Source organism: Numida meleagris, chromosome 5 (assembly GCF_002078875.1).
Source record: "Numida meleagris isolate 19003 breed g44 Domestic line chromosome 5, NumMel1.0, whole genome shotgun sequence".
Taxonomy (NCBI): domain Eukaryota; kingdom Metazoa; phylum Chordata; class Aves; order Galliformes; family Numididae; genus Numida; species Numida meleagris.
Window position 1 is genome coordinate 35232800 of NC_034413.1, and position 14146 is coordinate 35246945.

Genomic DNA, 14146 nt, shown 5'->3' on the forward strand with positions numbered 1-14146 from the left:
CATTTAGGGCGAGCTAGGCAACTACTAGTGAAAAACTGCTTCACTACTCTTCCTCTAAAAGAATTAGATGGGGCATAGATGGTGGGTTCAATGGCACCACCCACCCCTGGACTTGGCTGAACTTGTGCTTGTTGTGCAGCCTTTTATCAAACCAGTGATTAATCATTTACCATACAAATGTGAGTTACCTTTTTTTTTCCCCTTACTTTCTATGTACTTACTTACTTTCATACGTCTGCACTGTTTGCTTACACTGTTAGATGGTGCTCCTTTCAGTAGTAAAGAATAACAGGCAAAATGAACCTTGAAGTGGCTAAGAAAAGCACTTTATACCTCTTCATCCCTTGTTCAGTGAGGAGGAAATTGCTTTCTGGAAGACCTCCATGATTACTGGACAAGTGTGCATGAAATGCTGGGCTTTCCCTCTTTTCTTTTTTTCTTCAGTACCTTCCAGATGCCTTTTTCAAGTAATTTCATTTTTAATATCTGTTTAGAAGACTTCTGCAGACCAAATAATGCTCGTTCTCTTCCCTTCAGCAGATAAGCAGCTCTGCAGGAATTCTGGAGACTGTAGGAGGCATGAATAAATTCCCTACTTCTCTGGTGTAGCATCAAGAGGTCTGCTTATTTTGAGTAAAATTCTTTGTCCCAGATCTAGACTGCAAATGTATCTTGTTTGAAAAATGCCAAATTTCTTAACTATGGGATATCCAACTCAACTAAGGAAAGCTCTCATAGCTTTTCTTATTTTTGAGCAAATGTCCACTGCAGGGCCCATTTCTCAAAGCAGGACTGCCAAAAGTTTCGTAAAGGTAGTGACATGAAGTTGGACTTCGGCGCACAAGAACGTTTGAAGAAGATGGTAAAACTGATGTGATTGGTCCCAAAGAAAACAAATGGGGCTAAATATGCCCTGAAACAGCTGTATCTGTAATACTGCAGTAGGAACTAAGGAAAGGAAGTCAACCAGTGACCAAAGAATTGCATGCCCAAAACACCTTTGAAACTTGAGGATTTTGCAGTTTCCAGATGTCCATGAGTGTATTCAAAACTGAACCCTGAGTTCTCCATTAGTTATCTGCGATAACTTAATGAAGAACTGGTCTTCAGAGAGATGTTTTGTGACAGAGCCAAATCTGAATCACATTTCACCTTGTGTGCCTTTAGGAGAGATTCAGGTCTGCTGTTCAGATGCCATCTATCAGCAAGACTTCAGAAGGTCCTTCCATTTGGATTCATTCTAAACTAAAGGGCTGTGGGTTACGGCACCCCGGTCAGCCACAGAAATACACAGCGGAGCAAAAACCAAGGGAGTTAAGTCTCTGTTATCCCCTCAGGCCCTAGAGAGTACATTTCAATTGCCAGACTTTTAGTTCATTTTATTCCACTTGTTTAACTCTGATGCTCACAGCAATTCCCTCCAGTTGTGTTTCTCCTTCCTTGGCTTTACCAAATATTTTTTTATGGCACTGGGTTTTCACTTCAGCTTCAGCCCTTGGCTGTTTTTCTCTTAAGAATCCTTTTGTTCTTTAATTCCAGTGGCAGTTCTTCTATCATTAAAATCAAAGAAACAAAACAGATAGTAAAGTTGGTAGCTGTTCAGTATTATCATAGTCAAAATGGACAAAAAAATCCAGATATTAGAAGTTGAAGCTATCCTCTTCCAGAACACTTCAAAATCTTAAGTCTCTCTTGCAGCTGCATGGTCTGAGAAGAAGAACATGGACTCTAAATCAAGCTCATCTGAAATTCCATAAATGTGAAAATAAAATACAGTGTATTCACTTAGGGATTGATTGGCAGGAAAAATATGATGATTAATTGATCTACTTAATTGGCACATTATCTTTTTTATTCCACAGAAATGGATGTGTTTGGGCTACATAAGTGTTTTAAAATCTTTTTTTTCCCTCATATCCATTCTGAATTTTGCTTTGGGCTGCAATTCTGCAAACATTCACACCCCTACATACCTTCATTCAACCACCTGTGTCCTTTTTTTCCCCCAGGTTTCATTTTCTGTATTACTGTTTTTCCTTGCTATAACTATTAACTATTTGTTTTGTTGCATTTCTAGATACCTTCATTGAAACGTGACAGAAATTACCACATGTGACATAGAAGGGATTTTGACTGAGGATGTGCTTTGTGTTTGCAGGAATTTGAGGCCATTGTAAATGCTTCTGGAGAACATGGCATTGTTGTCTTCTCACTGGGCTCCATGGTCTCTGAGATTCCCATGAAGAAAGCCATGGAAATTGCAGATGCCTTGGGATCGGTCCCTCAAACGGTACAGTATCCTTTCCTCCTTCCAGCACGATAATTCAACAGTGTGTTCAGATATAGTACATTATCTTTGGCTTTCAGATCACTCAGCTCGCCCTTCTTTCTCCTGCTCTCCAGTGCAGGAAGAAAACATCTTCCCTGTTATTCTGCACTGGTGTTGGCAAAAGAGGTTTTGTGCATCAGAGATTTTTTTTAGCTGTTCTTTTCAAACCAGCTGAGAAGCAACAACAGTGTGGTTGCTGAGAACTGACATCATGCTCATTTTCCTTCAAAGGTTTTGTGGCGATACACAGGAGAGGCACCCCCCAACCTACCAAAGAATGTGAAGCTTGTGAAGTGGTTGCCACAGAATGACCTCCTAGGTAGGTCTGAGATGCCTAGGGTTATGCCACTGTGCTTCTTTCAATTCCATTACATAGTTGCAAGGCCTCATTACCATTGTCTGTGCTGACTCTTTGTATCACTGCAGGTCATAGGCCTTTGTTACAGCCTTTGCTGTTTGAAACAGAGTTTTCCTTTTAGAAACTTATCTAACTGCAATTTCAAGATCACCCTACTGTTTGAAAAGGTGTTGCAACAGTCGATTACAGCACGGTGACGTTTTGTCTCTAACTATCCAGTCTCAACACTCAACTATGCTTTTTTGTCCTGTTGTTGTCTCCTAGATTTAAGAGGGAATTTAGGTTCCTCTAGTGAGCACTTTCAGATAGGTTCTCACACTTCTAAAGTGGTGATATTTTGTGTGTTAATGCCAGAAATGCATTTGTTGGTATAATGCTATAATGTGATGGAAAGTATAGCAATAATAGCAAAGTGGCACAATCCTAGGCTGCAGCAAATGAGAACAAAGCCAAATGCAGCAGCCACAGGCACAGAAACAAAGAAAGAAAAACAGCCTAACTTTAGAGTGCCTCAGTTATACAAGGATCTCCATCAAGATACCTCCACTGCCAATGCTCAAATAAGGTCTGGGAAGGGATGGATCCTGGCTCCACCCCTTCCAGTCACTCAGGTGCACTGCATACACCTGCGCTCCCTTGGGTGGGCCCTGCCTTCCCACCAGATGCTCAATCACTGGTGCAAGGCCATGACTTAGCATTTCCTCTACACTTGGTTAGACAATATGGCTTTGCTGTGGTAGACTTGCAAATAGAAGACATGGTAAAAAAGAAAGCAATGACTTTGCTCTTTAAATTTGACTTCACTGGGTTGTGATTTTATCCTAACATCTGAGAAGCTATGAAGGATCATACAGGGCTTTTCATAGATTACCCAAACCAAGATGGAGCTCCACAATCCATGGTTTCATAACATCTTTTTCTCTGCTACATTAAGTTTGCCCACAAGTAACAATGCATGTGACAGTCCAAAGTTCTTGATATACATCTATCAGTGGCATTTTTTCATATATTTTTCTTCATGTGTTACCATGACATAACAGATCTCTCTTTCTTCCACAGCTCACCCTAAGACTCGTGCCTTTATTACCCATGGAGGCTCACATGGTGTTTATGAGGGCATATGCAATGCAGTGCCAATGGTGTTAATGCCTTTATTTGGAGACCAGATGGACAATGCAAAACGAGTAGAGTCACGGGGAGCAGGATTGACACTGAATATACTAGAAATGACTTCAAAAGACATATCTGATGCCTTGAAAGCAGTTATTAATGATAAAAAGTCAGTAATAGATACGTATCCTTTTTCTTTCTACTGCTGTACACATCAACACTCCTGCTTCCAGTTTAACAGAATACTAATCTGTTCTTATATTCCTTGTTATATCAGTTCCATTGCTGAGAAGCCATTGCTTGCCCTGGGTTAACCTCATCCCACCCCTGTACCAGCACCATCCTTACTATCTGAGATTGCAATCATTAGGTGATGAGAACAGCCTGATCTGAGAGGATGCAGATCTCAGAGTAGATGGGGTACAAGTGTAATGGAAGAACTAAAGCTGACAAAAGATATCCAGATGACAAAAGATGACAAGAGATTTTGATGATAGCTTAGTTAGCTTTTGTACTTCCTTTTTCTGATACCTTTTCTTCTTTGTTGCATTGAAAACAGCACTTTTCTGGGCTCATAACTTCACTATTTGACTTCTCTCATGGTGGAGGTGGCAGGAAAAATATGGAGGAGGCCCTAGTGGGCCATCAGACACTGCATCTTTCCAAAGGAAGGAAGGCACTGCATCATGTGTGGAGAAGGGCAATGAAGCTGTGAAGGGTTTGGAGCACAAGTGTTATGGGGAGCAGCTGAGGGAACTGGGATTGATTAATCTGAAGAAGGGGAGGCTTGGGGGAGACTTTGTCGCTCTCTACAGCTCCCTGAAAGGAGGTTGTGGCAAGGTGGGGATTGGCCTCTGCTCCTGGGTAACAGTGATAAGGCAAGAGGAATGGCCTTAAGTTGCACCAGAGGAGGTTCAGGTTGGATATTAAGAAACATTGCTTCTCAGGAGGAGTGGTGAGGCACTGGCACAGGCTGTCCAGGGTGGTGGTGGGGTCACCATCCCTGAAGGTGTTCCAGAACCATGGAGATGTGGCACTGAGGGACGTGGTCAATGGGCATGGTGGGGTGGGTTGGTGATATCTGTGGTCTTTTCCAACCTTAATGATTCTATGATCCTTTTTTCTCTGGGGAATGAGTCTCAGCAGCACAAGACACTGAACATACCCAACGCCTTGTCTTGGCAGGTACAAAGAGAACATCCAGCGTCTCTCAGATCTTCACCTTGACAGGCCCATCCACCCTCTGGACCTGGCTGTGCACTGGGTGGAGTTTGTCATGAGACACAAAGGTGCCCCACACCTGCGCCCTGCTGCCCATGACCTGAACTGGATCCAGTATCACTCCCTGGATGTCATCGCCTTCCTCCTGGCTGTGGTGCTCCTCTCCCTCTTCATTTCTCTGAAGTGCTGCATGTTCTGCTGCCGCAGGTGCTGCTTTAAGAAGGGAAGAAAAAGCAAGTCAGGGAAATCAAAGACCCACTAGCAGATGAAACCACTGTTGGGAGGCAAGACCTCTGCTCCAGACCACTAGAATCAGAGAACATCTCAAATTTCACTAAAATAATTGCTAGATTTCAATCAAGAAATAGTATAGTTCCTTTAGACTAACACCAAAGAAAGTGTTGTTTCATTGATATTTTTGTCTTTAATTAAGAATTAGTTATTAAAATAATTTGTATAGTAGTGCTTCAGTCACTTGGGAAGATATCAGTGTGAAGTCCAAGGTGCGTGGCTTCCACTTCTTGATGTACAGAGGACTCGTGGTTGCATTTTTTTTAACCTCTATGTGCAATGGAAAAATATGGGATTTCATACGACTTTGCTCCGAGGGCTCTGTGAGGACCATTTGCTCTGTCATGTAAGATTCTGGGCTGCATTAAAAGAGGAGTGGTCAGCAGGGAGAGGGAGGTGGTGGTCCCCCTCTACTTGGCTCTTGTGAGGCCCCATCTGGAGTACTGTGTCCTGGCCTGGGGCCCCCAGCACAAGAAGGATGTGGAGCTCTTGGAACGAGTGCAGAGGAGGGCCACCAAGATGATCAGAGGGCTGGAGCACCTCTCCTATGAGGAAAGGTTGAGGGAACTGGGCTTGTTTAGTTTGGAGAAGAGAAGGCTCTGGGGAGACCTCATTGTGGCCTTCCAATACTTGAAGGGAGCGTATAAACAGGAGGGGGATCGATTGTTTGTGAGGGTGGATAGTGATAGGACAAGGGGGAATGGTTTTAAGCTGAGACAGGGGAGATTTAGGTTAGATATTAGGAGGAAGTTTTTCACACAGAGGGTGGTGACGCACTGGAACAGGTTGCCCAGGGAGGTTGCGGATGCCCCATCCCTGGAGGCATTCAAGGCCAGACTGGACGTGGCTCTGGGCATCCTGGTCTAGTGGTTGGCGACCCTGCACTTGGCAGGGGGGTTGAGACTCGATGATCTTTGAGGTCCTTTTCAACCCAAGCCATTCTATGATTCTGTGATTCTATGATTCTATGATTGTCAGGCTTATCAAGCACTTTGAAATCTTTGTACAGCTGTTGTTATAGAAGAGGCAAATGTTGTAATCTGACATTGTGTGTCACATAAGCCAAGTAAGCTGCACAACTTATGTAGGCTTTCTGTGTGTTTACAATACCCTGAGCTCGATCCAGACTTCAGCATGGAAGTGGTTGTAAAGCCACTGGTGTTTCACCAAGTTCCCCATCAGGCAGAGTTCTGTCTCTGAAGCTCGCCACTTGGGTGATGTGATCTTTGGAAGCAATTTTAAAAACTATTTGATTTATTCTCTGTAAATGATGTTAAGGTAAAGACCCAACCCCCAGTCCTATAAATAAATCCCCAGTACAGTAATGGCTCTTGTGTTTTCTGACTTGAGGGAGATGTGGACACTTGTCGCACGTGGAGAGAGCTGGAGGAAGGAATGATTCAGTGCAACAGTGTGTGGTGTACTCAGTGAAAGCCAACGGCATGCTCAAAAGCTGCTTCTCAGTATTATCATTTCATCGATCAGTGAATCCAAGGAATCTTTTCCTTGGGACATGGGGAGGGAGTTCCCACAGGGCATGAGAGCTGGCTTGCTTCCCATTCACAGTTTCCACAGTTCCCCATAGAGGTTGGAAAAGACCTTCAAGATCATCAAGTCCAACTGCAACCCAACCATACTACCCATCACTAAATCATATCCCCGAGAACCACATCCAAATGGTTTTTAAACCATTTTTTAACTGTTTAAACTGGTTTTTAATGGTGGTGACTCAACCACCTCCCTGGGGAGCCTATTCCAGTGCTTAACAACCCTTTCTGTAAAGAAGTTTTTCCTGATATCCAACCTAAACCTCCCCTGGTGCAACTTGAGGCCATTTCCCCTTGTCCTGCCACCTGTCACCAGTGAGAAGAGACCAACCCCGCTCTCACTGCAATCACCTTTCAGGTATTTGAAGAGACCAATAAGGTCTCCCCTCAGCCTCCTCTTCCCCAGACTAAATAGTCCCAGTTCCTTTAGTCTCTCCTCGCAGGGCATATTCTCCAAGCCCTTCACAAGCCTTGTTGCCCTTCTTTGGACCTGCTCCAGCACCTCAATGTCCTTTCTGTACCGAGGCGCCCAAAACTGAGCACAGTACTTGAGGTGGGGCCTCACCAGTGCTGGGTACAAGGGCAGGATGTCTCCCCCAATCCTGCTCACCACATCATTTCTGATACAAGTCAGGATGCCATTAGCCTTCTTGGCCACCTGGGCACACTGCTGGCTCATATTCAGCCAACTGTCCATCAGCACAACAAGGTCCCTTTCCGTCATGCCCATGAAGTGACAGCTCTGGCTGTCTCTGCAGCTCTGTCTGGAGCCAGGTGACCACAGCACTTCTGTGCAGTGCTACTCAGTGATGTGAGCCCCAGAGACACCTTGCACTGGCCATCACACCACCGAATGCAAACTAAAAGAGCAAGAAATGGATGGGCAGGGCTGTGGGGTCTCCTCTTTGGAGATCTCCAGACCCACCTGGATGTAGTGCTGGTCACCACCTTTGGCCAATGGAAAATAAGGAGAGAAAAAGGGGCAAAGCCTCAAACGCAAAACAAACAAACAAACAAATGTACAAACAAACAAAGTAAGCTAAAAATCCCACTCAGCTTTAGGGAGCTGTTTTTAAATTGGCAGCCTGGCAACCTGCTTTGGAGAAGGGCAAGAGAGAGGAGACGGCGGCCGGAGCAGTGCAGCACCGCGGCGTGTTCCGGCCGTGCCCAGCAGAGGGCAGCACCGCATCGCTGCCGAGCTAAATCCGAGCAGTGGCACGGGGCAGGAGAGCGAGGCAGTGATGCTGCGGCTCTCCCGGCGCTCCTCAAGGGAAGAGCGGCTCCAGGATGAGCTTGCTGCCCTTTAACCGTGTCCAGTATGGTATTATAGAATCGTCTGAGGTGGAAGGGACCTGCTGAAAACATGGGTGAGAGCCTCTTTGCCTTGCACATGGCTGGGCCCTGGGAGTCACAGCAGCCTGCGTTGGGAGTATGCCATCAGCATCCCTCTCTCTTGCTGCTTCCTCCTGCTTGGACCATGGGAAACAGCAGGGAGTGCTGATATTTTTGTCAGCGATTTTGTCTGCAGCTGCTCTTTACCCCACTTGGATGCACACACTCTGACCTGCAGTGACTTGATTCTTAAGGTCTGGTTTTTGGGTGACTGGATAAAGCAGATATCCACTGCTGCTGTCAGCCAGCTGTGGGCACGCTGATATGAGCTGCTTGTGCAGGGGGCTGTATGAGATCAAATCCCATCCCCAGGCTTTACCCTGCGCCAGAGCCAGCCATAACACCAGTATTTCCAGGAGGATGCTGCTCTTTCCCAGACCCCATTCCTGCTGCCCACAGCAAGTGTCAGAGATCAGGCACAGCTCACACCCACCAGATGGGAAGAGTGCTGGCATGGGATTTGGCTTTAATAGGTGGCAGAAGGTGCTCCCAGCATCAATTCCCTTTCTATTAAGGACAGAACAGTTTCATATGCCAGATCTGATTGCTTAGGATGGTAAAAGCAAGCCATCAGCATGGGCATTATCAAATCCCAGATCTCCCAGCAAATACTGGCCAGCTCATTTCCTGCATGACCTCCTTCACAAGCCAGCCTGAACAAACGGAGCTGGCAGATCCTTCCCCAAAATGCCTCCAGTCCAGACTGTCAGGGACACAGTCCACTTTCTGGGATCAAAGCATGCTGTGTCAGTCACCCAGCAGCCCTCCCAATGGGGACCTAACCACATCCCGGTGACTTGCTTCAGCCAGGCGAGACCTCGTGAAGTGATGGCTGCAAGGTTTAATTGACGTTCAGCGGAGGGTAGACAAAGCAGGGAAGAAATCCAAGGTTAATTATCCCCAGGAGACTGCTGACAATATGATGGGGCTGCCCTATGAGTCTTGGCTGCAAACAGTTGGTCTGAGATGACTTCATCATACCATGAGGGATGCTGGGAGTGGGACTGCATTTGTCATGGCAGGGAGAAGGAAGGGGGAATCAAAACCAGCTGTGTTCCTAGTGCAGGCCTCATAAACTGTACAGTCACTGCACGTGTCCCTGCAATGTATACCTACATCTGGATCAGGTGCTCAGAGCCCCATCCAGCCTGAGCTTGAGTGTCTCCAGGGATGGGGCTTCCATCACCCCTCCGGGCAACCTGTGCCAGTGCCTCACTGCCCTTATTGTGAAAAAACAGCAAGTTCATCCCTCCAGCCAGAGGCCCCTTCCTTCTCACCACAGAGATCAGGCTATCCCCACCCTAAATCAGCCATCTGCCATCTAGTGCAGAACTGACAGTCAGTCCATGGAGACTGGCTCTCTTTGGGCCTGACTCTATTTCACGTGGCCTTTGGGAAAACATAACAAAAGAGTCCAAAAGTACCATTTATTGCTGGAAGTCCCTGATTTCAGACCAAGGAAGGCGTAGTGAAGAGCGCGTTACCAAATAAAGGGCTTTTGTGCCAAAAGGTGTGAGTGGTCATGCCACAGATGTGCGCTGGGAGCTATGTCTCCAGGGACAATGACCTCCTCTTGCAGCCATGAGGGCTCAGGCCTGATGAAGCTCGCTTGGGTTATTAAGGTGAAGAGGTTATAAGGGTCATAGTTTCACTAAGGTTGGAAAAGATTTCTGAGATCACGTAGTCCAATCATCAACCCACCACCACCATGCTCACTAACCATGTCCCCAAAGACCCAAAGGTCCAGAAGATCCAAACCCAGAAGATTCCCATGCTGGCTGTGCCAGGGATGCTGACAAAGCTGAGCACCAAGGGCAGAAGTCCAGGTGGTGCACAGCAATGAGGTCTTCACCAAAGTTGTTTTGCTGGCTCTTCTGCCGTGGTCTGGCTCAACGCAAGCTCCACTTGGTGAGGGGGGTCTGTCTGTCAGAGGAGGGCAAATCCAGGGGGCAGCACAGGGAATTATGGTTTTCTGGTGCCAAAAGAAACCTGCCAGCAAAGCAAATACCTAGGAGCCATCCTTTAACCAATTTCTCTAAGCACGCGTGACCACCTCCTCATACTGCAAGATATGGATGTCCTGACAGCAGATAATCCACAACCAGCATTCAGCTGAGAGCTAAGAAGGAAGCAGAACAATTGATTTCCAGCAGGGATTTCTAGGGATGAGAACAGATGCCCAGAGACCTCCCGGATCTTTCATCAGAGTCTCTCATTTTCATTGCAGACTGCACTGAGCATCGAGACACTGAGAGCTGGGGAGGACAAAGCGAGAATCACTGATACTGAAGATTTCTGTCCAGACACTGATAACCCAGGGGTGACCTCCCTCCCTCCCCCTTCTGACATATCTCTTTCAGCCATTTGGAGGTGAGCTGAGCAGATGCAAGATATACTCCCATAATGATGGCTTAAAATGGTGCAAATGCATATAGTCTCTAGTGGCTCTGGCCCAGCAACCTGGCCATGCCACCATGTGCAAATGCACCACGGGATGCATTTGCCAGGGATTAAATCAAACCAACATGTCTTTTCTTCACCCTTGGCAAGCTGAAGCCACAGCCAGAGCCAGATGTCTGAATAACTCACTTTCATGGCCTGAAATCTGAATTCAGTTCATACTGAGAGCACCACAACTGATGGTCTGTGCTGTGAGCCCAAGGCCAAATGGTCTGGACATCAGCCTGCAGGATTGACAAAAACCTCCTGGTGGCAGTGCTCTGGCAACAAGAGCATTATTCCTGGAAATCCTCTCCCAGTACCTGTAATAGCGTTCTCTCACTCTGGGCAAAGCAAAGCCCATTTTTTTTCCGCTCGTAACCCACCTTGCACAACTGACTTAAAGGGCCTTGGATGAATACAAGAATCCTTTCTCCATTCAGAAAACTGTATCTGCACTAAAACAAACCTTGCAGCTCATTTTTTCCCACGTTAAAGCAGATTAGGAGCAGCATGGCCACGCTGCTGGAAGGTAAACAACTCCCCTTGGCTTCGCTTTTCTGACTGCCCACCACCTTAACCTCATCCACCAGCAGACGAAATCCACTCAGTAGCACTGGAATAGTAACAGCTTTAATAGTAATATTTTTCTCCAAAAAAATTTTTTTTTTAAAAAGGAACATTAAATGTAAGTACAATAACCAGTTACTGCACAAACTGTGGTAACAATGCAAAGCCCAGACGCAGTTCCAGACGGGCTCGACGTACAGCGGGCAGAAGGCATCTGAAGGACATAGCTCAGACCCAGCACGTGAGGAGAGCTGGGATTTCTGACCCAGGGAGGGACAAAGCAACATAATGGTCACCCCAAAAGCCCCAAAATGTGCTGAGCATGTTGCCATGGCTCACAGCAGTCAGGGAGCTGAGCATGGCAAGCTTGGGGCTGCTGCTGAAATGTTAAGCTGAGTGTAGAGTACCTGAGGTAGTTAGAAAAACCAAGAGGAGGGAAAAAAGAAAAAAAAAAAAAAAAAAAAAAAAAAAAGCTGAAATTTTTTAGGGACGTCCCCATCTTGGAGTCACCAGAGAGTAAAACTTCTGCCCATAAGGGTCGGGGCTGCCCTTGTCTGCTCCAAACAGCCCGGCCAAAGCCCTGCTGGCACAGGCTGGATCTCTCTTGCAGGACCAATTCCTTATTGCACTGGAGATTTTTTTTTTTGCTTGGTGTGAGGAAAACATGCTCTTATGGTGCCCTGCTGTTGTAAAGAGAAAGCAAACGCATCACAGGCTCAGGTGCTGGCAGACCCTATTTCTGTGCTACGCTGTGTTGCATAGGAAACTCCTTAAAGCCCCTGAGGAGAAATTAAGGTGCTGATTACTTCTGGTCGGGTCCTGGGAGGGGGAACTGCTTCTGGGGATGTTGTTTTGGGAAGAGGATGTAAGAGCAGTGAAGCTGCGGGAGGACATTCCCGCCCAAGGCTGCCAGCACCATCAGCCATCAGATGCCTGCATGCCACCTGGACCTGCAAACCCATGTGCAGTGCCCCACACCTGGCTCTTCCAGGGAGATGATGTCACCTGCAGCCTCCTAGGAAAAGAAATCAAGCCTAGTGTCACCATCATGCCCCTGGCTGCCGAGAGTCCAGCCTGTTGGCCACAGCAGCTGCTCTTGTGTGCTTCTACAGAGTTTGTCAAAGATGCCTTCTCCACTCATTTTGTTTTTCTGGTTCAACCTGAAAGAAAATCACCCTTAACAATTCATCTTCCTGCAGTAGCAGTGTTTTGCTATAAAGAGATTTTGCACCTAAAATAATGTTTCTGTGCAAAAATATTTCCCTCTCATGTAAAATATTTCAAAGCTGAGGAGCAGAAGGGGAGGTAATCCAAAAGAGACAGCTATAAAACACAAGAGGAAAGAATGGGCACTTGGTACCACAAATATTTAGCTCAACGGCACCAGTGTCATCACAAAAGATATTCAGCTGGGGTTTGGGAGCCTTGAACAGCCCACAAAAATCAATGGCAATGAACATTAGGGCACCAGACACGTCTGAAACATCTCTGTGGAGCTCCGGAATGGATTTCAAATTAGGAGAAACATTTCCCCTCTTCCTTTTTTTCTTTCTTTTTTTTAAGAAAAGCGATAAAATACAGATAGCAATGATTCCCTTTTCTGGCCCCCTCCCCAGAGCATGAGCTGCAGAGGAATGCCGAAGCACTTTGCTGCAATGGTAGAGTCACCCACTCTCATCACCATGGGCAGCAAGGAGCAGGTCCCTGCTGAGCTCCCAACTTCCACCTTCTTCCAGACATGGCCAGCAGCACCCAGCTCCAAGTGCCAGGGCAGCGTCACTTCCCGTGGTTAAAAATGGTATCCGTGCATCTGCAAACAGACGAGCACCTCCCTATTCACAGATGAGAAAATGTGTGTTTGCAGATAGATTTAAAAAAAGAAAAATAATCAACCAAACAGGTGATATGGAGAAAAAAAAACTCCTTTCTGATTTAAGTTGCTTGCTGGGCTGAAGAAACCCCAAATTCACATGGTGCTCTACAGTCACATGTGGGAGTTTGCCAAAACCTGTCCATGGCATTGGGAAATTACTGTGCTTCATCTTAAATACGTATTTACATTGCTCGTGTTCATCTGAAAAATGATAATTTAAAAGCAGTTTCTACAAGATACAAAACAGCAACAGCTTCCCCCCAAAGTGGTTACAACCTTTACTGCTCATTACAAAAATTATGATTTTATTTGTAAATGCCTAAAAATAGTGTTCTCTTTTGTGATCTCTCCCCACCCCTTGCTCCTGTTAAGTGTTTGAGTAAGAAACAGTTGAACTGGTATCAATTCCATATGAAAAGCCATCCCTTCTGGATGCCTTCCCATCAAGAGGAGGGTCATCTCCTGCTGATTTCCAGTCCTGCTGAGAACTTGCAAACTTTGGCCTCTTTAAACCTGGGGAGAGCAATCTCCACTTTGTTTTTTATAATCAACTGTGAAAAAAAAAGGGAGGGGGGGAACACAGAAAAATATGGACACCAACAACAAAGAAGACGTGGAGGAAAACATCACTGCAGGGAGCCACACTAGATGGCAAAATCCTCGTGGTCTTGTGGGCTGAAGGCAGCTGCCCGGAGCATGTCCAGGGAGTTGACGAGGATCAGGGTGCCGGTGAGATGCTTCCAGCGCTTGGTGATGGGGTTCTTCATCTTGTCCAGCCCTGTGTGCAGCTCCTGAATCACGTCACGGTAGCTGTCACCCATTTGGCTGCTCCAGGTGAGGAGGAAGTCATACGCGGGCTTCCACATGGCCTGTGGGGCAGAGGGTAGGAGAGAAGAGCTGAATGTGAAGTCCATCCTGGGGGCTGCTTCCCTGTGCCCGGGATTCAGCATCCAGTGAGTAGTACCATCCTCAATGCATTTTGACCCCAGAGAAAATATGCTGTGGGTGAAAATGTC

At 46.4% G+C, this 14146-nt stretch overlaps 2 protein-coding genes across 6 annotated transcripts in view; one reads left to right on the forward strand and one right to left on the reverse strand.

Moving 5' to 3' along the window:
• Positions 1 to 5784, forward strand: part of LOC110399743 (UDP-glucuronosyltransferase 1-1-like) — a 48427-nt gene extending 42643 nt beyond the window's left edge. For both annotated transcript variants that reach the window (XM_021398928.1, XM_021398929.1), the window contains 4 exons: positions 2159 to 2290; positions 2561 to 2648; positions 3747 to 3966; positions 4983 to 5784. In XM_021398928.1, coding sequence (XP_021254603.1) covers positions 2159 to 2290; positions 2561 to 2648; positions 3747 to 3966; positions 4983 to 5280 — 738 coding nt within the window. In that variant the 3' untranslated portion in view covers positions 5281 to 5784. The remainder of the gene's footprint in view (positions 1 to 2158; positions 2291 to 2560; positions 2649 to 3746; positions 3967 to 4982) is intronic.
• Positions 11299 to 14146, reverse strand: part of SH3BP4 (SH3 domain binding protein 4) — a 35063-nt gene continuing 32215 nt past the window's right edge. For all 4 annotated transcript variants that reach the window (XM_021398915.1, XM_021398916.1, XM_021398917.1 and 1 more), the window contains exon 5: positions 11299 to 13999. In XM_021398915.1, the coding sequence (XP_021254590.1) occupies positions 13775 to 13999 (225 nt within the window). In that variant the 3' untranslated portion in view covers positions 11299 to 13774. The remainder of the gene's footprint in view (positions 14000 to 14146) is intronic.